This window comes from Pleurodeles waltl, chromosome 3_1, assembly GCF_031143425.1.
Source record: "Pleurodeles waltl isolate 20211129_DDA chromosome 3_1, aPleWal1.hap1.20221129, whole genome shotgun sequence".
Taxonomy (NCBI): Eukaryota; Metazoa; Chordata; class Amphibia; order Caudata; family Salamandridae; genus Pleurodeles; species Pleurodeles waltl.
The window spans coordinates 1,934,030,458-1,934,057,674 of record NC_090440.1 but is presented as its reverse complement, the minus strand read 5'-3'; the positions used below and the strand labels follow the sequence as shown (position 1 = coordinate 1,934,057,674).

General features: G+C 44.1%; 1 protein-coding gene across 2 annotated transcripts in view; it reads left to right on the top strand.

Moving 5' to 3' along the window:
* LOC138285807 (TLC domain-containing protein 1-like) overlaps window positions 1-27,217 on the top strand; it is a 131,116-nt gene that overhangs the window by 64,479 nt on the left and 39,420 nt on the right. For both annotated transcript variants that reach the window (XM_069226201.1, XM_069226200.1), the window contains exon 3: window positions 25,170-25,252. In XM_069226201.1, coding sequence (XP_069082302.1) covers window positions 25,170-25,252 — 83 coding nt within the window. The remainder of the gene's footprint in view (window positions 1-25,169; window positions 25,253-27,217) is intronic.

Genomic DNA, 27,217 nt, shown 5'->3' with positions numbered 1-27,217 from the left:
AGGACATCTTCAATCCTTCCAAGCCATACATCTCCAAGTAAAGTCCTGCCATATCCACTGCAGCATCTATTGGATGACGATGACAACAACTATTCCCAGGATAAAGGTCTGTTCGGTGCAGCGAGTAGCCCATCTCAGCTGCACATAAAGTGCCAAGACTTAGATGAGGAGGAGGAAGAACAGCAGCAGCTCTACTATTCTTCAACAGTGTATCAAGAGGGCTCTTCATACCCGGCAGGTGAACCGGAACCGTCGTTTCCCATGCCCAGGTCTCTAGGGTCAAATCTGCAGAGTATGCTTAAGGACTACTATTGACGATTTCCACAATCAACGGCGGCAACCCCATCTAGACCGTACGGTCCACGGACACCTATACAGGCCCCGTTTTCTAGTCCTCCAGGAATGCCACAAGGAAGTGTCCCATTCGTGCCACCGCCACAGGAGGAACACATCTCATCAGATGAAGAGAGAGAAGAAGGAGAAATTTCTGAAGCAGCCCCTAGTGAGTGGGATGACTACCTCATTTCTACACCGTCTCCTCCGCCAGCAGCACCAGTTGACTCGCCCCCAGAGGGCATTGGGGGTTTCCACAATTTAATGGAGAGAGCAGCCAAGAGGTTCGAATTACCTCTTGTTTCTCAAGAAACAGATTGTTTCTTATACGATTTCAAGGAGCCATCAAGAAAATCTATAAGGGCAATACCAATAGTGGACTTCCTATGGCAAGAGGGATTGAAGGCTATGAAGAACCCAGCCACAGTGCCTTCACAGATGCCGAAGCTGGAGAAGAAATACGAGGCCCCGGACAACACTCCAGCCTGTTTAATATCGCAGCCAAAGCCGGACTCAGTGATATCACAAGCTGCACAGCGCAGGTCAAAGAACCCTTCGGCACCTATCGCAGCGCCTCCTGGCAAGGATGGAAGGAGGTTGGATAATATTGGGAAAAAGTTCTCCTCGGTGGCGGCGATCACAGTGTAGGCAGCCAACTCCTTAGCCATTCTGGGGAGGTATGACGGACAGATGTGGGCTGACTTATTACCTGGGGATGTCAAGGTGAAAGCAAGAAAAGTACTGCAAGAAGGGGAGCGGATCGCAGCGGAAATCATTGACTGCACCATTGACATTTCCTTAACGGGATTCCGCCAACTCGCAGGAGCAGCGGTCTTGCGTAGGCAGGGGTGGCTTAAGTCTACCTCGTTCCGCCCAGAAGTCCATAGCCGCATTCTCGATATGCCGTTTGACGGAGAGAGTTTATTTGGGAAGCATGTGGACGACATGCTGCAATCCATAAAGACGGATACGGATACGGCAAGATCGCTTGGTACCTTGCAGTACCGCAGGCAGCCCTTTCGTGGGGCAAGAGGCAGGGGAAATTATTCCTTTCGAGGAGGTTTTCAACAACATAGACCCCAGTATCAGTCCTCTTCGTCGGGACCCAGACAACAATACGGCCAACATCAACTACATTACCAGTTACCGCCTACCGCAGCATATCGGCACCCAGCGAAAGGAAGATCAGCGCCAAGGGGAAGAGACACCACCAAGAACAAATGACCAGCTAGCCATACCAGCTTCCTACACTGCCAGGGGATTCAAGGTCGGGGTCGCATCACATCTCATTTCCTTCGTTGGAAGGTCATAACATCAGACAAATGGGTGTTGGACGTAGTAGCCAGAGGACATTCTCTGGAATTCATTCAGAAAACACTGAACGTCCCGCCGTCGGGCCCTCCACCTCCACGAGTAGCCCAACTCCTCAAGGAAGTACAAGTGATGCTATGCAAGGGAGCAATAGAGCTAGTCCCTGTCCCTCACAGGAACTGGGGGTTCTACTCACGCTTCTTTCTAGTGAAGAAACCTTCCAGAGACTGGCGCCCCATTCTGGACTTACGGTTGCTAAACAAATTTCGGAGAAAACAGTCGTTCAGGATGGTGACATTGCAGGACATCTTGCGCCTCCTGAATACAGGAGATCATATGGCATCCCTAGACCAACAGGATGCGTATTTTCATGTTCCAATACACTGCAACCACCGAAAATTCCTCAGGTTCAAGGTAGCTGGTATGACCCTACAGTTGCGGGTCCTTCCTTTCGGTTTAAAATCATCCCCCAGAATTTTTACAAAGATGCTGGCTCCAGTGGCGGCTCATCTGCACCAGTCGGGTATACAGGTGTTTCCCTATCTAGACGACTGGCTGATAAAAGCACCATCAAAACACCAGGTGGTGCGTCACATATCTCTCTGCCTCCAGTTGTTCGATGATCTGGGACTTACCGTCAACTACCAGAAATCGCATCTTCACCCAACGCAAACATTGAGCTTTTTAGGAGCAATGCTGGACACTATCCAAGGCAAAGCGTATCAGTTGAAGGAAAGACAATTAAAGCTCAGCAGGTTAGCCCGCAACCTCTCGGCAAAAAAGTGCGTTTCAGTTCGCACTTGCAAATCCTTGCTGGGAATGATCTCATCATGCATCCCACTGGTTCCGGACTGCAGGTTACAAATGCGGCCACTGCAAGAGCAACTAGATTTGCAATGGCATCAGCTTCAGGGGTCTTTCGAAGACAAGATTCTCATCACATCGAAAATGAGAGTAGCCATGGATTGGTGGGCAACACCAACAAATTTATCCAGAGGTCTCATGTTTCTGCACCAGGGTGCCTCGCTATGTAGTGACAACGGATGCTTCCCTCGAAGGGTGGGGTGCCCACCTTCAAGATCTTCGCACCAGTAGTTCCTGGACCCCGAAGGACAGACAGCTCCACATCAATCACCTGGAGCTCAAAGCGATAGATTTCGCCCTAAAAGCTTTCCAACCAAGGCTTCAGGGCTCAGATGTTTTGATCAGAACGGACAATACCACGTGCATGTTTTACCTAAACAAACAAGGTGGCGCGAAGTCTCTACAGCTCTCACAGCAGGCTCAAAACATATGGAAATGGGCCAGAGAGCACAACATTTCTCTGAAGGCAGAACATGTCCCAGGACACAACAATGTACTGGCGGACACTCTGAGCAGGACAATAATTCCCTACCACGAGCGGGAACTGGATCAGGAGATTCTGGATCAAATATTCCAGTTATGGGGCAAACCAAACATCGATCTGTTTGCCAAATTTGAGAACAGAAAATGCCATTACTACGCAAGCTGGCTTCCCCAAAGAGGGTCGTGGGGGAATGCTTTTTCGATAAGATGGTCAGGCATTTATGCCTACGCTTTTCCTCCGATCCCACTCATACCGAGGGTCCTCAGCAAAATGAAAGCGGAGGGTTGTCGCATCCTGTTAATAGCACAGAGATGGCCCAGACAGGTGTGGTTCACGGAGCTCCTCATGCTCTCGGAACGACCACATGTGCTACTCAAACGGAAACCAGCCCTATTAACGATGCACCAGTGCCAAGTCAGACATCCGGACCCGTCATCTCTCCACTTATCGGCCTGGCTCCTGAGTTCCATGAGTACTCCAAAGTAAATATCTCTTCTGAATGCAGAAAGATTCTAGTCAGGGCTAGAGCGGATAGTACCAACAAGACCTACAGACTAAAATGGAAGCGTTTTTGTCTGTGGTGCGCGGCTGAAGGGATGCACCCGATCTCTTCGCCTCCAGAACAGGTATTACCGTACTTGTTGCACCTGGCAAAGTCTGGACTCTCATACGCTTCTATCCGCGTGCGCGTGGCGGCAATTTCAAGAGACCGCAGATCTCAGGAAGCGGTTTCATTGTGTTCCACCAGAATTGTGAAACAGTTTCTTAAGGGGCTGTTTCGTACTTTTCCGCCGGTGCAAAAACCTCCACTGTTGTGGTCTTTGCACGTGGTCCTGGGGCAGCTCATGAAGCCTCCTTTTGAGCCCATTCATAGAGCGGAGTTAAAGTTAATTGCATGGAAGACGGCACTGTTGCTGGCTCTTACCTCCTCTAAGAGAGTGAGTGACATACAGGCATTCACGATTAAAGAGCCTTTTCTTCAGTTCACCACTACTAGCATGATTTTACGAACAAATCCCAAGTACATTCCGAAGGTGCCTTCAACTTTCCATCTAAATGAACCAGTTGTTTTGAAGACTTTCTTTCCTAATCCGCAGACAGTGGCGGAAAAAGCACTGCATTCCCTGGACGTTAAAAGATGTCTGAAATTTTACCTGCAAAAGACTCATAGCATACGCAGGTCGGACCAGTTATTCGTAGCCTTTGGAAGCGTAAGGAAGGGACTTGCAGTATCCAAACAAACTATAGCTAGGTGGATTGGCCTAGCCATACAGTTCTGTCATACCCAAGCTGGTAAGCCTCTCCACAGCAAGGTACGGGCCCACACGACTAGGGCGGTAGCCGCATCGGCTGCCCTCTTTGCTGGAGTACCCATACGGCAAATCTGTAGAGCAGCTACATGGTCCAGCCAGCACACCTTCACGAGGCACTATTGTCTTGAGGAGGCGAATACCATGGACACAGCAGTGGGCCAAGCAGTCTTGAGGCACTTGTTTCGCTAAGGTGAGCCTCTTGGATCATCCCACCTCCACATCCAGGATAAGGTGAACAACGTTTTTTTCCTATATTAATCAAGATTAGTCTGTTTAATTTCTTATGTTTTTTGCTAGAGTTTGATTCTTGTAGCAGGATATGGATATATATATATATATATATATATATATATATATATATATATATATATATATATATATATATGTATATATATATATATATATATATATATGTATATATGTATATATATATATATATAGAGAGAGAGAGAGATATTTGTTATGCAACAGTGATCTGGGCTTATTATGATTGATGGTTATTTGTGGAATATCAACATTATGCTCTATTGACCACTAACTAGAACTGCTGTTGTCTTCTTTCCTATTGATATCCGAATGTTGGTTCGGTTGGTATAAATATGTGTATATATATATATATATATATATCTGCTTACTCAATCTCACTGCTCGCTACTCTAATTCAAGCATGTGAATCTATGAAAGATCCAATACTGGAGAAGAAAATTAGTTACTTACCTGTAACTGTGGTTCTCCAGTATTGGTATCTTTCATAGATTCACATGCGACCCACCCTCCTCCCCGCAGAGGCTCCCTTTATATGTAAACTCTTATCTTCACACTTGTACTAGAAAATCTGAGGGAGAGAGCCTCTGTTGGAAGTGTTCTAGAGGGTGTGTTGACGCCTGATTGGCTGAGTTTCAACTTTGGGTCTTTTTGCAAAATGACAGGGATAGACTATAAAAGAACCCAAGGAGGCCCTTGAGGCCTAGTGTGTAAAATGTACTGCTATATGTATTTCAGGTTACCGTGAGGCTCTCACCTCGACAACGGGGATGATTCAAGCATGTGAATCTATGAAAGATACCAATGCTGGAGAACCACAGTTACAGGTAAGTAACTAATTTTCATGTTGGCACTACTCCTTCAGAGTACATCAATAGCATAAAAGAAATGGTGCTATTGCCTCCGACCCTGCGCCATGGTGCGCCATATTTTAAATATGGCACACCCATTATGGCGATAGGGGGCGCTAAGGGGCTCAAGGTGCACTAGGTGCAGCGCCACTTTTCTTAAATCTGCCCCTTAGTGTCAGTTCTGGATTGTGGTCTGTAAATACAAAGCTTTCCTCCATTTTGAAAATCTAAAGCACGCTTTCCTTGTGTTTTAATCTCACTATATGCATGATAATTTCTAAATATCCTCTTCCCCTACCCTGTCTCTATATTTCCCTTCAATGTTTTTCTCCTGTCATCAGCTTGAACCACAAAAGATTTCTCTACTGGCAAAAGCAAGCATGTTAGGCTATTGCGATGCACAGAAGCCGTACCAAGTGTTAGTGTAGGCTCAAAGAAACCTTCCACAATGTCAATATTTCTCTCCCTAGCTATACTACTCAGGTGTTGGTTAATCGGAACAAAAGAAAACACCATGCCAGAAATATTGTATATATTGTTGGTTATAAAGCCTTGTTAGTGAAAAACTACAACTAATTCCATAGTTAAAGGCAAGCTATGGTAAGTAATTCCTTCCTGCACTGATGAAGGAATCTGTGTGTAAACATAACATTCTCTCACATCCATTGTTTTAAGATATGCATACAATAAATGATAGAAGACATTGGAAGAAAGATCTCCTTGTGAGTTGTCTAAGTGTAAGTATTTATCGTCCCTAGTAAACCTTTCTAACTTAGAAAGTGTAGTTGTCTCTGGAGAAGGTATATAATTAGTTTCAGCTTTGCTAGAAACACTCATTCTCACAATCAATAACAAACGTACGAACACACATACAATTTCCAAACCAATACACATACAGTTACAACATTCACACTTTCTTTTACGATTGTGATTTGGATCAATAGCCTGTAAAGAATCTGAAAGAAAAAGAAAAATATTTAACTATGTAGACAGAAATTCAAAAGCAAAAATAATCTTCAGTCTTCTTTGCAGTTATTTACATCAGTTTTCAGGCTTCACCAGAACTTTGTCAAAATCAGTTAGGCAGCTTGTCAAAATCAGTTTCAAAAGTCTCTTTCAGTAGATCATAGTTAACTTGTAGCATATAATTGCCTCTCTTGTTCTGTTAGCAATGTAGTTTCAAAATTCAGTTCAAATGCAATTTCAAGTTCCAAAATATTGAGGTGGAATCTCACAGACAAAACAAAAGGACAAAAACTCATGTTGCCACTCATCTGTTTCAAAGTACACCCATTCAGGACCTGAGTATCTTCGACTTGCGACTCTTTTCCTTTTTGATCTCCAATTTACACTTATTTCTCCTTCACTTAGATCTTCATCTGTATCTGCCCTTGTGGTGTCTGGCTTGATCTATAGTTGACAATACATCTGGAACCTTTTTCATTTATTTGCAGTTTGAGTTACTTGTCTCCTTTCACAGCTTTTCTTGACAGTGTTGTTTGCAAAACTAGACTTACAGCTCTTCTTGATTCGGCAGGTTGTTAATTTTGACTTGATGTACCTGCAGCATTAGCTAATTCAGAAAACATGAATTTTTTTTCAACTGATTTTCCCAATTGTCTGCTTCTGGGAGAGTCCTTCGATTCTGACTTGACTCTCCTGCTACATCTGGTCTCGATTCTGTTGATGCTGATTCAGGTACGTCAGGAAACTATTTCATCTCTCAGAGGTGTACCTGGAGAAACATCGTCTCTTAGAGGTGTACCTGGATCTTCACCAGTTTGCACTGTCTGTGTTTCTGTCTCCACAGTCTCTCTTCTTGCTCCTTGGTGCTCTCAACAACACTTCTTCATCATCCAAAGGTTGTGCCACTTTTTGAGTGTGGCTGGCATAAATCTATTTCAGGATACCAGCACACTTCACAGCAGTCGTCGCCCCCAGAATGATCTGGTAGGGTCCCTTCCACCTAGGCTCCAGACAAGTCTTCAGCATGTGCTTCTTGATCACCACCCAGTCACCAGCACAGCGACTATGACACTGGTATTGAGATGGGGATGGTGGCACGGCTGTAGCTTCCACCCGATGAGAGAAAGAGTGAACCATATCAGATAGACTCCTGCAGTAATCCAGCACCATGTCACCTGTTATGTTTACAAGAGCGTTTGTGGGATAAGCTGGTAATCTAATTGCTCTGCCCATAAGAATCTCATGGGGAGAGAGTCCAGTCTTTCTGTCAGGTGTGTTTCACCTGCTCATCAGAACCAAAGGCAAAGCATCTGACCACTTCAGATTTGTGGATGCACACATTTTTGCAAGACAAGCCTTCAGCGTTCCATTCATTTGCTCATCCAATCCAGAAGCTTCAGGGCGATAGCTACAGTCAACTTCTGCTCAATGTTTAAGGCTGAACATAATAATTTTATCACTTCATTTTTTAAGTGACTTCCTCTGTCTGATTATAAAGAGGCTAAGGATCTAAAATGTGGGCTCCACTCTCTAAGTTACAGCTTTTCTACTGTGAGACTATTATTTTTGCTTGTAGGGTAGGTTTCAATCCAATGACTAAAAATGCAGACAATCACCAAAATGTATCTCAAACCACCATACACTAGCATCTCAATAAAATCCATTTGCATTCTGTTGAATGGACCTCCTACTCTTCCATTGTGGCTAAAATTGACAATTGTCCTTTTCCCCACGTTCATTTGTTGGCATGTAACACATCTATGACAAATTGCTTCTAAACTTTGGATTGAACCAGAATTGTTTAAATGTGTGAATCATTGCATCCCTGCCAATGTGTGCTTGACCATGATAGTATCTTGTTTTTTGCGTCAGTAGACAGTTTGGCAAAACCACCTGCCCTTCATTTGAAACCCATATTTCATCTACATCCCTTTTAAAGCATCCCAATTTTATCCAGCTTTTCATTTTATGTTCAGGAACATCTTCCTGGAGTCTCTTAACTTCCTCCCAAGTATCAATCACTCTTAACATGTAATTTGTACTTGTTTCACTGACATTTGTTTCTCCAGTAACAGTTTTCCATTCCTCATCAAATGTGACATTATTCAGTGCACAAAATCGTGCAACCTGATCAGCATGTGAATTTCCCATAGAAACAAAACCATTCAATCTCGGATTCTATCACCATTTCTAATTGGTGAGCCAGAAGAGGTCATGAACCCTCTCTGGGACCACAACTGCCCAAAATCATGCACTACACCAAATCCATATTGGCTGTCTGTAAAAAATATAACTTTAAGCTGTGCAGAAATACAGCATGCCTGAGTAAGAGCCACCAGTTAAGCCACATGTGCAGAAATTACTCCTTGACGCCATGAAGCTTCGAGTATACCAGAAATTGTGAACACAGCATACCCAGATTTCAATGTTCTTGCATTATCTCTTAGGGAGGAACCATCAACAAAACTTATTTGATCATTTTCCCCTAACTGAGTATCCTGAATACCGTCTGGGTTTTATGCACAATTCAGTAACTTTCAGACAGTCATGTTCAACTTCTTTTTGTTTCCCATTTTCAGCATTGTCTACTGGGAGCAAGGTTGCTGGGTTAAGCACAGTGTGCCTCTTTAGGCTGATGTTCAGGCAAGCTAAAATCAGTAATTCATATTTGGTCAGCATAGAATTTGTTAAATTTAGGGGCTTGGATCTGGTAAGTAAAAGCTCAACACAATGTGGGAGAAGAACAGTTAAAGGATGTCACATCACAATGCTCTCACATTGAGTGAGGCTCAACCCAACTGTTGCCACATTTTTTAAGCTGCGGAGACTGGATCCAAAGTAGCCGAAAAATATGCTACAGTTTGGTTTACACCACCATGTACCTGTGTCAAAACAGAAAGTGCACAACAATCACGTTCATGACAAAACAACAAAAAATATTTTGTGTAGCCAGACATTCCCAAAGCTGGTGCTCTGCACAGACTCTCAGCTCATTAAAAGCTTTCATACAAGCTTCATCAAAGGGGACTGGGTCAGTATATCTTTGTGGGTAAGTCTATGTAATGGCTTTGAAATAACAGAAGAATTGGGAATCCATTGGCGCCATTAGCTCACCATTCCTAGAGCATCCTGACATCTCTTTGTGTAACTGGAGGATTTATTTGCAAAATAGCTGCAACTCTTTCTCTAGAAACTTTTCTTGCACCTTTTTCTATTTGGTGTCCGAAATGTTTCACCTCTTTCTGACAGTATTTTAGTTTTGCTGGGGATACTTCATGTCCATTTTCACCCAAGTGATTCAATAAGGCAATAGTATGTCTGTGAAGCAATCAAAAAATCATCAATGTACTGAACTAATGCTGATTGTAAAAAGGCATTTCCAATTATTCCAAATTCTTTTTCAACACCTGATTAAATATTGACGGAGACTCTGAGAAGCCTTGTGGGATCCCACACTAGGAATACACACAATTACAGAATTTGAAACATAAAAGAAATTGGCTATCCTCCTGTACAGGCACTGAGAAAAATGCTCGTGATAAATCCACCACCGTGAACCATTCTGTATCACATGGGATCTTAAACAAAATCACTCCTGGATTAGGTACCACTGGACAACATTTGACCACTATGTCATTAATTTTCCTCAAATTTTGAACACTTCTACATTTTCTAAGTGGTTTTCGCAAACCCATAATAGGAGAATTACACAGTACAAGTACTTCTTTCAGAACTTCCTGCTTCACAAAATCTGAAATTACAGGAGTAGCTCCTTCAATCACATCTGGTGCCATATGATACTGCGGAGTTTGAGAAAAAACTGCATTAGGTTTGACTGTGACTTTAACTGGTTCACCTCCTTTGATCAGACCAATGCCTTTCCCAGGAAGATCATAAACGCTTAAAGTTACTACACTTTGTAGGTCAGTTGTCAGGTCTTGTAAATGCAGGATAAAATCTAATCAGTGGAAATACTTCATTAACTGAATCAGATTAAATAGGCATAGATGAATCATCATCATCACTATTTGTCTGGATAGCAATTCCATCATTTGCACAGGTAATCAAACATTTTGTTTTGCACAACAGGTCTCTTCCCAGTAAGGAAATTGGATTTGAGTCACAGACTACAAATTTGTGCAAGCCTTCAAAATTGCCAATTTTAACAGAAATCGGTTTAGTAATCGGGTTTGTCAGGAACTGATTTGCAACCCCTACAATCTGCACTGTTTTTTAAAAAAAGTGGCCCATTAGAAACTTTTGCAGTTCTTAGCTCCTGTATAAACTAGGAATGAAACCTGATGACCCATTAATTTTTCATTTACATAAGGACCATTTTGATCCACTTCTAATGAAGCTGCTTACACACATTCTTCTTCATCCTATCTCTCGCTCATCAATTCATCATTCGATTCATCCTCACTGTGTAATGTGAATTGTTGATCCATTTGATTACTTTGACTTAATCTTTGGCCTCTGTTCTGCTGAGGAAGCATCTGCTGCTGTGCTATTGAAGATTGAGATATCTTCATTTGTTGCTTTGGGATTAATTGCATTTAAGGCTGCATTTGCTGTGAATGTGGCACCTGAAAAAATTGCACCTGTGTCTGCTGCATATGTTGTGAACTTTTCATTTGCTGAGGACTCTGCATTTGAATATTCATATTGTTGACATTTAAATTAGGACCCCTTATTCTCGGTCCTCTCAAATTTGGAAAAAGATTGTTTTCATTCATCTGCATAACCACACCTTCCTGCACCATTATTGGTCACTCCCGTTTCGAATGCCCGAGGCTCCCGCAAGCGTGACAAGTAACATCCCTTTTCATTGTCTGCATATCACCTGGATTAACATTAATATTCAAATCGGCGCCACGATTTCCATGTCCATTTCCACCATGTGGAGGATCACTTGTGGGCCAGTCAACACTTCTTTTGCATTCTACCCATAAATCAGCTGGAACCACTGTTTCCAACAAGGTATTCAAATCCTCCCACAGGCATTTTGCAAGTTTCACTAATCTATCTGTATGCTTAAATCATCCTACTGGTTTCTCTCTCAACCTTCTGTAGTCGTTTGTAAAGGACAACGTATCACTCCTGCTCCTAGAGACATGTACATAATTCCCTCTCTCACTGGTAATATCCTTACTGGATTATCAGTCTGCTGCGCATCAGCAATTTGCAGACTCCCTTTTCTTCTGATCACTTTTCTTTACCCATCTGCCTTCCCATTTATATAATGCGCCCCATGTTTGAATATTATGAATTTATTCCTTAATATGAATTTTCATTCCCGGTATTCTCATGTTATCAACATCTTTTGAATCAAATTCTAACCTATTACTTCTTTTCAGTGGCTTTGATGTCTCAATTTCTAAATCAAATTCTCTGCAAGTTCTGATAATTTCAGGTGTGCCAATCCTGCTCTGCTTGTAACATTTTTACACGTGAAGCGTAACTCATCTTCATTATATGAATCAATTCTATTTAACTCAAGTGTTCCCTTAATCATTTCATTTATTTCTAATTTAAATTAGCCAGGTTCAATGATTTTCCTCCTTCAGCATTTGTTTTTACTCCACTCATTTTTTCCAACCAGTCAATGAACTGCTAGGCTATCAGACTTTGTAATGAGACACTATTATTTACTTTCAGCACACTATGTGGAGTAATACATGGAGTCTGAGGAGTCATCAGAAATATAAATTAATTTGAATTCAAATTTGACTCCCCTAAATTCTGTGAAGTCCTAGGATAGGTTAAATCTATCAGTGGACCTGTTTTGTCAAACGTCTGATTTATTGAAGACAAACTGCATTGAGTCGCTCCATTTCTGCATTTGTATTAAAATATTCGGTACAATATTCTCATTATTTCCCTGTGCATAAAATAGTATAACAGGACCAATAGTAACAGGAAATGATAATGCTTCTGAACTTGAAAGAGAACTAATTTCTCGAGTAAACTACTCCAGATCTCTGACCTGAAAGCATCGAAGAACTCGACTGCGATATTGTTACAGGTGTTTACCTCAGCATTGTCTGAACCTATACTGGAGTCATTGAATTTGGTATAGACTCCATCTGTACTATTACTGGAATTTGAACATTCTGTGATATTTGTGGTGTCACTGGTACTGTAATACTGCAGAACTTACAACAGGAACTTTAGGATAGACTACAGATTGGGTTATAGTCTGAATCATAGGAACCTGGGTTACAGCAACAGTAGGAGCGTTAGTTGCAACCTGTACTTCACTTTGTGTTACTACAACTGGTGCCTGTGCTGGTGCACTTGGACTAGTACTAGTATCTGGACTTGTCTATTGTGCTGCATATGGAGGAGGACGACTTCTCAGTAACTGCATTATAAATTCATCATCATCTGAGTCATCATCATAAGTCACTGATTTCCTAGCCTCACCTGACTTCGACTCATCTTCCTCAGAAGAGTTCTTATTCTTTTTCTTTGTCTTTTGTCTGACACTGCTCTCTTTCTTATGTGTCATTGCAGGAAACATTTTAATACCCTGTAAAGTTTCAATTCTCCAACATTTCTGCTCATTGTCCCACCTTTCCTCTAACAATGTTTTCTCAACTTTTCTCATTTGTCTCTCAAATTTTAATGTCTGGCCACTAACTCCCAAAAAGCTAAAGCTTCAACTTGTGCTGGTGTCGGAGGAGGTTGTAATTCGTACAGCACCCTTCTCAAATTTTCTAAAATTCTCATGTTAAAGGTTCTGTGATCAGGAAACGCTAAGCTCCCTTCTTTCTCTGTAATTTTGCACCTCTGTTTTAACCAAATACATGCTGCTGTACCTTTCTCTTCAATTACGATATAGGCAGGTGTAACTTCTGTCGGGCCAATCCTTTCCCCCTAAACGCACTCTTCAATGCCTTCAAAAATGTAATTTTTACTTTAATCGGACTTAAAACTACAATTTAAATTCAAAACAGGAAGTAATTCAATCCAAAAATCCTTTTCGCCTGCTTCTCTCAACCAATAATAAACCACTATTGTCCGCTAATACCTTTGCAGCTCCTTCTTACCAACCGACCAATCCCAGCACTAACCTAGTGATGTCAATTTCACACTCATCACATAAAACTAAATGCAAAATATTGCAAGCACCAGAGAAAAATTAACACACCAACTTGTCTGCTTACTACAGGTAGGGAACACAATCACTTCGGAAGCTTCACAAATATTTTCATTGCGGCTTTTAGCTCTGACAACTACTCATTCGATTTTAGCTTTCTCTGATTCGCAGGTAAAGCAAACTTCACCCTTGACTATTACTAGATTCACCATTATCTGTCAAACTAACAATCCTTTTAACACACACTCTAGGAATAGTATTTATTGACCACACCCGATTGACCAAACAAAGCAGACAAGTTACAACAACCAAGTTTTTCCTACACTTGTACAATACTCCGGAGTCTTAGACCAAACAGGGTCCGTGTACCAACAACCACGTGGACAATTATTTTGCTCAAAGCACCACACTTAATTGAAGTATGACGATTTACACCCTTTGGAGGGCGCACACTCCCATACAAACTACATTGGAGTATGCAAACTTCCTCTTTCTCACATCACTATTCACCCGCAAGTTGCTAACGCAGTGCAAGCGCCAACCCTATCGCAAACATAAATCACAAAAAGAAACACTGGGAACATCTCCAAGCAAGGATTAGCAAAACCAAATTTCAAAATGTTAATAAGCACTGGTAAAACCAAATCTCCCAACACTTTCTAAATTACATATAACTATTAAAAATAGAACGTTTCCCTCCTATTGAGACAAAACCATCCTCTGCTACCAATTTCTGTGGGCGTGTCCAGCCTTATATTTCTTTTTATTATTATTTATAAGGTGACACACATATGGTAATCATCTATTCCCCTTAGAGGTCGACTCAAACCTTTGGACTCAGACAGGAGTGTGAGAACGTCCTAAGAGTCAACATTAAACATCATTAAATCAATCAACATCAGTATTCAATTTTTGGAGTGAGTAATTTATTTGCACCATGACCAATGTGGCCATGAATCACTACACCAGTTTAGTAAAGTTCAAACATTCATTGCCCTTTGGATTAACAATGCTCAAATAAATCAAGCGCAAGGCCAAGTGATAAAGGTACAGAAACAACACAGGCTGTTTAAAGCGTCTGAAAAATCCTAATATGGCTAAAAAATGTATCATTAAACATTCAAGAACCACAATGCAGAATAACAACAACAACAAATGAAAGATACAAACAGATTACATTTAGTTATCACAGATTAATTATTAAAAAAATAAAAAGAAGACAAAAATTAATTGGGAAGACATTTGACTATGGCGCTAACCAAAATATAGCAGTTGGATTTTCTAAAGAGAGAAAACATAAAAACCTTCAAGAAAAACAAATACACATTTGGCTATACCTCTCCTAAATGGATCAGAAAGCAGCAATGTCTTCATCAGTAGGGCATCATCTGGTCTTCTTCATTGGGCAGTGGCATAATAGGGAACAGGTCAGTAAAGTTTGGCCTTATTGCATCTGAACTGATCAGAATCATAGGTAAAGTGCTAAGAAAACAGAAACACATCATCTCTCTTGCATAGAATCAAATAATCTATAGACTGCCAAAAACTGAAAGGAACGGAACTTACATCATCTAAACTGCGCTATATTAAAATCCTAGAAAGTAACTAGTTAAGTTTCTATTGGTCAGACTATGGGGTGTTTTAGTGTGCAGCCAATAAACTTTGATTTGTGCTCCAGAAGTATCTTTCTTCATTTTCTGGTCATAAAATTTACTCATCTTCTGTTGCTCCTGTTCACCAGTTTCCCCTCAAAAACCACATTTAAGCAATGTAAAGAAACCTTACATGTTCTTCCTGCCAACAACTAAAACTCGAGCAGGAACAAATATGCAACATGAAAACACCACATTGAGCACTGAAGTCTATTGTTTAGTTTGTACTTTATTATCTCATCTCAGGAAGAACCAATGTAATAAGCAAAGAACATAACTTTTCCACAGTGTACAGGTCACACAGGATGGTGAAGAAACTATTTTGCAGAGTTAACACTCTCTTAAACATTGTGTTTGTCGAAAATTACTAAAACGTGTGGCCTTTTAAACTAGTGCTAAGCATGAAGAATAAAACATTTCGTTTAGTACATATTAATAATGATCTTTTTCAGTATATTTTATAATTAAGCAAGATACATTTTCATTAGATGTTATCATTACGTATAAATACACATTGTTTATGATGTCTACCATATCAGCTGCATGTTTTTATTTTCTAACACATGGTTTCAGTTAGGCCATTTACTACACGTTATTTTACATTATGTTGTAATGACACAATTTTTATTTATAATGTTTTCTCTCTAACAGAAGACGCACCTCTAAAGAGCACTGCATTGCAATGTATTAACAATCCACAAACCAGCTACTTCTTATCTGTAATTGACTTTATGCTGGTCTTTGGCATTGTAAACTGCTCTGATGCTTATTGGCTAGGTATGCACAATAGCAATACCACGTACATAGTACATGACTTAATGGTGTTCACTCTGCCACTGTGACCACCTCTCTAATATTAGGTTTTCAGGAAGATACAAATGTGGGTTCAATACACCGTATAGACAAGTAAAAAGCAATTATTTTGTACTGAAAGAAGAGGTAAAATATTGAACAATGGACGGAATATTTGAGAGTATCTCCTAAATCAAGAGCATGTCATGTATGTGCAGCTGAGTATGTCAGTAGAAATAATGTTCACTAAGGACAAATCACTTCCGCCAGTGAAATTTCTGAAATCAGCTACACAACATATGACACCTTCATATGCAGTTTACCCGGACAGCCACCTCCCACTACTCCAAATGGCTTTGGATGTTGTGTCCCAAAATAAATGAGCAAACAAGTGTTTATTTTTAACATTAATTTTATAAAATTGTTAAGTTGGCAAATCAGATTATGTTTTGGAGCCGCTTGTTAACTATTAGACGTTTGGGTAGTTTTCCTCCAAAGAATTTTTTTCCAAACAGAAGAAAATGTATCTAATTTCACATTAATCACAGGTTATTAAAGATAATTGGTAAATTTCGGTGTGGTTCTCTCCAGTGAAACTTGAAAAAGACACGGTCACTTCAAAACACCTTTGTCCAGATTATGGGGGTCATTCCGACCCGCCAGGGCCGGGGACCACGGAAGCACCGCCAACAGGCTGGCGGTGCTTCCCAGCCCATTCTGACCGCGGCGGTAAAGCCGCGGTCAGAAAAGGGGATCCTGCGGTTTCCCGCCGGATTTCCCCTGCATGGGCTGAATCTCCATGGAGACCGCCAGGAACAGGATGGCGGGAATGGGTGTCGTGGGGCCCCCTAACAGGGCCCCATAAAGATTTTCACTGTCTGCTTAGCAGACAGTGAAAATCGCGACGGGTGCAACTGCACCCGTCGCACCCCTGCAACTCCGCCGGCTCCATTCGGACCTGGCTTCCTTGTTGCAGGGCCTTTCCCGCTGGGCCGGCGGGCGCTCTTTTGGCGGTCGCCCGCCGGCCCAGCCGGAAAGCCAGAACGGCATCCGCGGTCTTCTGACCGCGGAGCGGGCGTTTGGCGGTTCCCACCAGGTGGGCGGCTCCCGCCAGGGTCAGAATGACCCTCTATGTGTCATAAGAAATTGGAGATTTAAGACAACAATATAAGGGGGCTGCAACATCATCACGGTCTCCTGAAATGTTGAACAAACAGAAAAGGAATGTAAGTTATTTTGTCACACAAGCATTACAGTTATAGTAGTGGTATTCATCCAAAAGTAATTTGCTTAGTGCCTCCAACATTTCAAGAAATCATCCCATAGCAATGTGAAACTGACTTCCTGGCAACCATAAAATGCTCCCATGATGCTTGCAATTGATTATGATACCTGCAAGCAATGAGAATACATCCAGAAACATAACATCAAATAGTCCCCAAATATGCATGTCTTCATAAATTGACATCAACATGTCAACGTGCAACACTGCATAAATCAACCAAAGACCCAACATCAACATCTCGTGTTCCCTAAATCAGTTTCAAATTTCCAGAAATGTGGCATTATATAAGCATCAGTTGCCTTCAAAACATACAGATTGTTCTCCAACTCAGAAAAAAATCATTCAAAATGTCAACATTTCGTGCTCCTCTCAAATCAGCAGTAGTAGCTCGCAAATATGGGTTTTTATGTGTCACAGGTCATCGTCGAAAGCAGTGTGAGCTTGTAGTAGGATAGTTAAACTGTGAAAGAAGCACCACTACCATGTTACAGTTAGTTGCTCACATATCTCTTCAAACACCAGCTGGGTTCTCCATTAGTTCTCTCTCCATTAAACTGTCTTCACATTTTTTTAAACTTCATCAACACACCCCATTCTGGAGAGAAAGAGGAGCTTGTGGTAGTGGCACTGCATTAAAGCTTAGCTAAATGTTCTCGGGGTATGATACCAGAATATTGTGGCAAAAAATACCTACTGGCAACAGCCAGTAGGTATAGTTTTTTGTAATTGTTTTATTTAATTTATTTTTGCATTTAGAAAACAAACACCGTCAAACAGCACAAAGCACCATTCACTTATAGTCTACATACAACAGATTCTGCAGGGAGGGCCCACAGAAAGTGCAAACTTGTCCAGGTTTCAAAATGAACAACAGGAGAAACTGATCCCATAAATGAGCACCCCGGGTTGGTATCACAAGTGAACTTGAGAAACAGAAAACAACAGGAGAGGGGGAGTGGAAAGAGGACATAATGAAAGTATGGAAAAAAACAGCACTGCCAACATTGTACCCACAGAAAAGGGGCCCACATGCTTATAGCATATAAAGTAGAACAGCCACAGCTGGACACTCAAGGGGAGGCATAGAAAGCCAGTCTTCTCCATGTGCGCGAGCTGCAAGAAATGCTATCAAGGGGGCCCATATATCCCTCGGGCAGGAACTCTCCGGCATAAGCTCGCAGTATACCGCCAGCTGCTCCTGACAGTACGCAGCATCTTTCAGCCAGTCATCACAGCGAGGTATCATCTTCCGTCCCCAGCACATTGCCACTCTGGGCTTAGCCAGTAGCAGCAGAAATCTCACCACCCGTCTGGATGCAAATGGGATCTCCTCCACATTACCCAGAAGCGCCTCAAGCCCAGTCATCTCATCAATCACATGCAATACCTCAGACCAGTAACCGCGCAGCGCCCCGCAGTTCCACGCCAAATGCAGAAAGTCTGCCTCCAAGGCTAAGCAACGTACACAATTAGCAACCAAGACCCCAAAGTAACCATATCTAACTCCGGAGGCGTTCAGATATCTGGCCATCCTCCAGAGGGGGAGGCCCACCGCAACTCGCTCTGGCATCGAAGGCGTAAACGCCTTGTGCACTCCAGCCTGCTTCAGCAAACACGTCCAAGCCCACGCCAAACACATCACGGTGTCCACATCCTGTCAGCGGGGCCTAGGCGGTCCTCCAAGTACCCCATCCAGCCTGTCCGGCCAACTGAGTCATGTTCTGCTGCCAAGTGCAGCAAATAGTGTATGGGATGCAACCAGAAATACATCGAATGGGCCTACTCACAGTAACAATAAAGTTCCAGATCCGGGGCCGCAAGCCCCCTCCCTGATCGAACAGTAGAGTCAGAGTCTCCCATGAAATTCTGGGCTGTCCCCCCACCCACGCAAGAGCCACAAGCAAAGATCGGAGCCACTTCAAGAAGCCAGTCGTAAGCACCAGAGGTAAGTTAACAAAAAGATTCAAGAATTTGGGCAGAACCACCATCTTTGCTATTGCAATGTGCCCGGTCAGCGACAGCAGCAGCAAGCGCCAGACCACCACCTTATCCTCCAGCCATGCAATTACCATGCCGTAGTTATCGACCACAGCTCATCCACCCTCCGGCTCAGCCAAATACCCAGCACAGGGCGTAACTAGATCGGCACTGCACGGTGGCATCAGACAGAGGTAGCACCACCGACTCGGACCAGTTAATCATTATCCCAGAGAGCCAGCCAAATTGAACAACCTCATCTAGCAGAACATCCAGATGCAACTGCGGGTCACGGACATACAACGCAATGTCGTCCGCATACAGAGAAATGAGAATAGGACACTGCCGAAACGCCAACCCCCTATGATTATGGTGCTGTCGCAGTCATGCCGCAAGGTGTTCCATCGCCACGCAAAAAGTAGCGGCGAAAGGGGGCAACCCTGACGAATGCCCCTAGCAATCGAAAAAGGATCCAACAACATCCTGTTGATTCTCAATCGAGCAGTTGACTTGGAGTATAATAGACAAATCAGTTGAATAAATCTAGCGTTAAGCCCCACTCTGTCCAGCAGGGCAAACATATACGACCAATCCAGCTAATCAAATGCCTTTGCGACATCCAGAAAGACTGCCACCACGCGATCATCAGGCCCGATCATATTAGAAATCGCTAAAAAAGTGCGCAAATTATACAGTGTTGAACGGCCAGGCACAAAGCCAGATTGGTCCGGTAAGACCAAGGATGTTAGTAAGGGCTGTAGGCGCGGTGCAATGGGTTTTGCTAAGATCTTATTATCTATATTTATAAGCGAGAGTGGGCGATGCGAGTCGCAACTACTAGGGTCCTTCCCAAGTTTCAGAATCGTCACTATAAGAGCCTCCCGCAGCGAAGCCGGAAGGTCACCACTCTCAAGCGAATCAGCGTAGACCTCAAAAAGGTGCGGTGCCAGGACATCTGCATATTCCTTGTAGAAGCCCGGCGTCAAGCCATCCAGTCCCGGAGCCTTATCACTTGGCAAACTACGTATAGCCTGGACCACATCCTCAACCGAAAAAGGAGCGTCCAGGTACTGTCTATGAGAGTTCTCAAGCCAAAGCAAGCTAATCTCCTCAAAATAAGCAGCAGTATCCAAACCACTCATAGAATGGAAGTCTGACATGAGGTGCTGAACCTCCGCGGTATCCGTCAGAAGAGTCCTCGTCGAGTCAGTCAGTTCTACAATGTAGTTCCCATCTCCAAGTCGACAAGGTGTGCCTCCAGTGCCGATAACTCTCGTCGTACTGCCTTCAGCACCCCATGTTGCTTGCCCAAACAAATACTGCAGATCACAACCTTAAAGGCTTCCCAAAGATTGCCACCAGAAGACACCGCACCCTGATTGATCCTAAAATAGTCCACAATAGCAGTACAAATCTCCTCCCGAACAACACAGTCTGTCAGCGCTCCACTAGGCAACCACCACGTGAACGCACGGCCAGGCCCACGGGGCACATGCAGCTCCAGCAAAACTGGCGAATGATCCGAAAGAGTGCGGGCATATGCTTAATTGACTTCGTCCATAGTTCCACATATCTGGTGCCCAGCCATCTATCTAATCTAGACCAGCTGCTATGTGTGTAATTAACACACGTGCCTTGCCTATCTCCACCGTGCCTGGCCCTCCACAAACCCACCAGGGCTCCCTAGGCCATGACGTGCGCCCTTGCAGCCGCCACATGTCGAGGTCTAGCCCTGCTCTCGCGGTCCGCCTCCGGGTCCAAGACCACATTTAAATCGCCACCTCATAAGATGGAGTCAGGGCCCAGCGAACCAATCAAGCGCTAAACTTCCCTAAAGAACTCAGGGTCGTCGACATTAGGCCCATAGAGAGATATCAAACAGAACGGCTTGTCATACAAAGTGCCTCTGAGCATGACATAACGCCCACCCGGGTCAACTACCACCCCATCGCTGCGCCACAGCACTCCCTTCCGAATCAAAATCACCACTCCTCGCGCATAGCCTGAGTACATCGCCATGTGACTCTCGCCAATCCAGCCAGCTCTCAACCTTGCTCTTGTTCCCTCAACCAAGTGAGTCTCCTGTAGCATGCAGATATCAGTTGCCTGTTGCTGCATATAAGCCGACAACAAGCGCATCTTGCAGCCTTCATTCAGCCCCCTGACATTCCAAGTGAGGTATCTAACAGCTGTCGCACTGGTACTCACCATCCCAACAGCCACCCAGTTGCAGCCCCGAGTGGGGTGGATGGGCTGGAGCACCAAGATATCATCCATAGCCCGGGACCAAACACTGCAAGGCCAGCCCAGGCCTAATCTGATCTAGGTCCATCATACAGGTAGAGGGGCCATCGCAAACCTCAGCGTCAGAACCAAGTTTAGTCAGTGTCGCTAGCATCAGGGAGCCCCACATCCGCCTGTGTGCTAGTCGGAGGCGCTTTTTTCCTTGACATATCTGGCTGCCAGTTTCGGGTCCGTAAAGAAATGTAGCTTGCCCATATGCAGTATCCGCAGCTTGGCAAGACAAATGAGGGAAAACTTGGCATCCATCTGACTCAAGGCGCGCTTAACCGGGAGAAACGCCCTGCGAGCGGCCTGCTCCCCAGGAGTATAGTCCTGAAAAATGCTGTGCTCCGTGTTATTATATATCACTGGGCTGCCTTCTCGAGCCAGCCGAAGTAGTGTATCCCTCGTCACGATAGTTCAATAGGCCCACAATGATGGGCCGCGCCGGTGCTCCCGGAGGGGGCCGGGGGCCAAGCGACCAGTGTGCCCGCTCTACCGCCAGCACCTGAGAGAGCTCACCAGGGAAAAGCAATGCAAACATAGTCTCCATGTAATCCTCCATGCGTGCCATGGCCGTCAACTCTGGCAAACCTAAGATGCGAACATTGTTGCAGCGGGACCGGGCTTCAAGGTCCTCGTTCTTATTGCGGATAAGTTCTAACACCCGCTCCATCCGCAGTAGCTTCTCTCCATCCTCGCGACGGCCATCCTCTAGATCCGATGTAGGAAACTCCACCTGCTCAAGACGGGTACTGTGACCATCCACCCTATCCTTCAAGCGTTCCATCTGTTCAGTCAGATGGTCCAATTTCGCATCAATACTAGCCAGGCTGCGTTTAAGGTCTACAAACATAGCTTTCACAGAGGGCGATTGCATGTCCTCCTCTTGGGGTAGGTCATCCGACAACCGACCAGCTTGGCCACTTTTGTTTTTGCCCTCAAACATAAGTTTGGGCTGCTTCTGATCCGCCTTCCCCATGTCAAACAGCACCCACCACACCACTCAGGTGCACACCCTGAAGCACGGCAACGCGTGCAGCCAACCGGGCAAAAGGGAGGACAGGAGGCGTCGTCAATCGTCCAACACACCTGGGACCAAACACCGTCACCTGCAGCCACCAGATGATGCCAGCTCACTCCGTCAAAAATAAAGATGGATGGACACCCGCCTGCAGCGCCAATGTCCTCCAATGGAAGCGCCGCCTCCTGTTCCCAGCCGCAACCACCACAGCCGTGGCCACGGGTCGCGGAATTCGAGCGCCACACCAGTAAGCCGCAGCAGGAGGCCCACGGTCAAGGCACCTGGCAAGGCCACCAAAGTACACTTCTGAAAGCAGGGGAGGCGCCAGCCAACCGCGACCCCTCCACAGCAGTCCTCTGCATGTCCTCGGGCACCATTGCGTGCCCCCCCTTCAAAGGGATCTAAGCAGCTCACTCTTTAGGCCGTGCGGCGGAGCAGAGCACAAGCGTAGCCCTCCTGCCCACCCAGGCCGCCAGCACTCTCGCTCCAACACCCAAGGGGCCCATGGGCCGACTTACCTGTCGACTAGGCCCCTCGGAAAATCCACCATCAGTGGCCCCCACGGTGCTGCTAAGAAGCCGCGGGCAGGTAAGGAAGGGCGGGGTGCCGCGCCACACCTCTGACCGCGGGAGCGCCTCAATCCTAGGCCGCTCCTGCACAAACCCAAGGGAGACGCCCCCAGACCCAGCACCGCCTCCGCGATCTGCGTGCCGGCCACCGCTCCTGCAAGGGAGCCCTCAGCGCCTCCGGTCTCTGCTGCAACCTGTCGCCTCCCTGCACAGGGAGACGGCCCCAGCCAGCACCAGCAGCCGGTCAAGGCAGGATAAATGCCGGATTAAAGCTCCTGCCCGGCAAAGCCTCACGGGTCCGCCAGTAAGTATAGTTAAGATCTAGTTTCCATCGGAAAAGCATTTTTTGTTTTGCCTATAACTTTAGCGCTGTTTGGCAAATCTTCATGAAATTTCCAAAACTAGTTTGCCACTCAGTTCAGCCACTGTGTGGAAAGTTTCAGGGTGATTCGTCAAGCGGGGGCAGAGAAAAAGAGGGGTCTCAAAACATGTTTTCTCCATGCAGTTTCCTGTAGGGATTTTAGACACGACTAAAGCCCGTACCGCTGAATGGAATTCAACCAAATTTGGCAGAAGGCTAGATCATGGTCCAGAAAGCACACTTTTGTGATTTGGTGAAAATCCGTTCAGTAGTTTTGGAGTTATTAAAGGAAAAATAAACATCGATTGCGGATCTACAGGTACCTTGCGGATCCAAAGCCCAGTGGGGGAAAAAACTTAACAGACTGTTCTGCTGGCAAGCCACCTGCCCCTTGTTTCTCTAGAGGCATGATAGCTTGTTGAGGGAAATTTATATTGCTGAAAAGTGTGGTGATCTGCAGGTCTCCTGGATAACATTATTCCATCTTTCTGCAGTAGGCATGTTGAGTACAATTAAACCAGGGTAATATTTACAGTGCTTGGAAATAGTGCAAGCACACCTAGATACAGTTTTTTTATCATGTCCCCATTCTTCTGACTGTGTGCTGGCTTCAACTATGAACCAGATGTCACAAGGACTTCTGCTTTAAGTGTCATGTCTACCGAAGCCCACAATGGTTAGACCAGCCGCAGGATAGTGTGTTTGGCAACATGGAGAATTTCTTTTTAGATGACCAAATGGTGCAGCTTCTCATAGGAAGCTATACATATATATGATCAAATCCTGCTCTACTTGCACCTGTTGATTGGTCGCTGGAATATGCACTGTGTTTTTCCCACCAATGTTGCTCTGTTAGTGCCAAAACCATGCTTCTTCTGGACCCAACATGACACTTACAGAATAGAACAGTGGTCAAACTACCAGTGGATTCTGGTCATAGTGCGTATTATGCAAACTGCTGAAAACCTGCTTTTTAGTCATTGCTAACATCTCCCTGTTGACTGTGTAGTACCTCCCTGTATTATATCCTCTTACTGCTCTTCATCCCTTCCTAATGAAGCTGATCAGCTATAGTGCTAATCAAGGCTAGAGCCTCTGTCAGCTGACCCAAAATCTATGGCAAACAAGACTGAGATTTGTTTAGTAGCTGTGATTGCAGACTTCCCAGTGTCTTAGAAATTAGTTAAGTGCTTGTATAAAGCTCTGTAAGTAACTGGACATATTTGAGAGGTCTCTGATTCATCATCTGGGGTGTCCCCTCCATGCTCAAAGCCTCTCCGCTTATAATGCTTCAGAGTTTTGAGAAAAGAAGTCCTCTCCCTTCTTTTGAGACATTTTCACTTCCAAGTTGAGACACAAAACGATTTGTTCTAAGAGAGAAAGAGGACGCCTGACATCCGCCCACAGAGACAGAGGCATTTAAGAGAGGTTGCCCTTTCATTTTCAGGCCCTGGTTTCTCATTATCCAGCTACGCTCATTGATACTTCTTGAAAGTATCACTGAAAGACAATTCGGCAGCATTAACCGAAAAAAACAAGCTAGGAGGGACACATTAGGTAGATCTGGCTACAAGGAGGAGACTAGGAGGGAAGCTTAGGGGATGGTTCAGATAAACACAAATTACTCACTAATGAAAGTGCGTATGAACTGTTTTCAAAGTTGGTCTTTAGTGGCCCTAGAAAGTGTCTGGGAAAAGTCACCATGACTAATTAATACTGTTACTTCTTTTTTCTGCAGGATATTTCTACATGGACGCAGCTGACATCATTTTAAGTGGCCAGGCCAGCGCTTCCTGGGAGTTCCTGTTTCACCACGCACTGGTAACTACACTGATGGATGGGGCATCTGGTACTAAAGGCACTCTTATGACTTATATTCCAAAGTTCTAGAAAATAAATCAAAGGATCTTCTCTAAGGGGATCTATCAGAGTTATTTGATTCAGCTCAGATTTCGTCTCTTTATTCTGTCCCTGACCTTTTACTTGGATTGCCACCTTCGCTGTATCTCATCTGTTTCACCCAGTTCCCCCCGCCACTAGCTGATCTTGTATAATTCTTGCATATTTAAATTGGCATGCTTCCACTCAAGTAGATATTGTGAATTCCACACTTGACCACTTGTTTCCACTAACATTCGATCAATTTCTCTTCTACAAATCATTTCCAAGCTTTGTGTGCAGTCTTCCTTATACAGCAAGCTCTCTTACTGCCTCAATTATCACTGTTTAATTTCTACTCTGCAATCTGCTTTTTGCTCTGCGCACTCTACCAAACTGTACTTTTTCTGTAACTAATTCCCAAATTTCACCTCTACACACTAACATTGTTTTCTGATTCTCCTTTTCTTACCTGGAGCATTCAACACAGTTGATCTCATGACACTTCAGAACATTCTCTCTCCCATTGTTATTTCTTATCATGGCTCAGTATTTCACCTGTTTAATCCCTTCGTCAAACCACCTCTTTAGTTTTATTATTACTTTCTTTTGAATATTACTTCAGTGCAGATGTCTTGAGGTATTTTCTTTCCCCAAGCTGTCATCAGCTTTAGGATTCTATTAATGTGCTCACAGCGGGCAAATCGCTGACCTTCAGTCATACTCAACTGTCCCATCCCTGAGACAAGCGAGAGTTATACTCAAAGTATGTGCTTCTACCAGGACGTAGCTATTTAATCACACAAAACTCCTGAAGGAATGAATGGCAGTTACAAGGCAGTTAGACATGAGAAGCAATCAAACAGGAAGGTAACACATATTGTACAGCAAGTGATTCTTAAAAATATATGAATCAAATACAAATGAGCCATGATACATCAGTCCAGTGAAAACAGCTTACAAATACATAGTAGCTAGCAAATTCATTCTTTTTACATTCACATTCCCCACCAGGGTGTAATAAATACAGGGCAAATAATGTAGTCACCATCCATTTATACAAGCCATCACATCTAAGTGAGGAATGGAAAATACACACTGTTTTATATGGAATACAACATCAGAGAACTGCATAATGCACCGTCCCTGCGGGGCATCTGTGGCCTGATCAGCCTCCAGGCAAAGCCCCCAATCAATAATCAATTCCAGGCACCCCAGGGTACGGCTGAAAAATGCAAGACCACCAGCAGGCCAGTCCCCCCTCCAGCTAGCCCCGCACCCACCAAGACCATTACCCCATCTAGGGAATAAAGCCAGGCAATTAGTCCATTTCTTTTCAGGCATGTTATTTTCTGCTCAAATTTCGCCCACAGGGCTATAAGGTCATTAGTGCACTCCCCACACTCCCTCATCTGCACTTCCTTGGATATCACCCCAATGACAGTTTGAATGAAAACCTCCTGGCCCCTAAGCGATAGGTGCACCCCGTCACTATGGAACAGATCTGTACTCCTTCGTTGGAGTATATTATGCCTTATGGTACCCATTGATGGCCCTGCGAGTATTTTCTGCACTGTGTGATTCAACTTCTTAACAGATTCATTCATATTACTTAAGGGTGGGAGGGGCGGCCGGGGGTGAGCCATTTGGCCACACTGATCTCAGTATGACTCATAACCAGAATATTGCCGTTCCAGGGAGCCTTGATTTGAAAGGGACGCAAAAAGCAATTCTTGCACCACACTCCTCCCTAAGAGGGACAAGTTGTTAATTCCTGTATGTATAACCAGAATACCATGTGAATCAATTAGCTCAGATACAACCCATTCTGCAGGTGGCTGACTCACTAAAGTTTCACCCATGCCGAAAACTGTGCACTTTCCAATCCAGATCCACGCAACTGCTCTC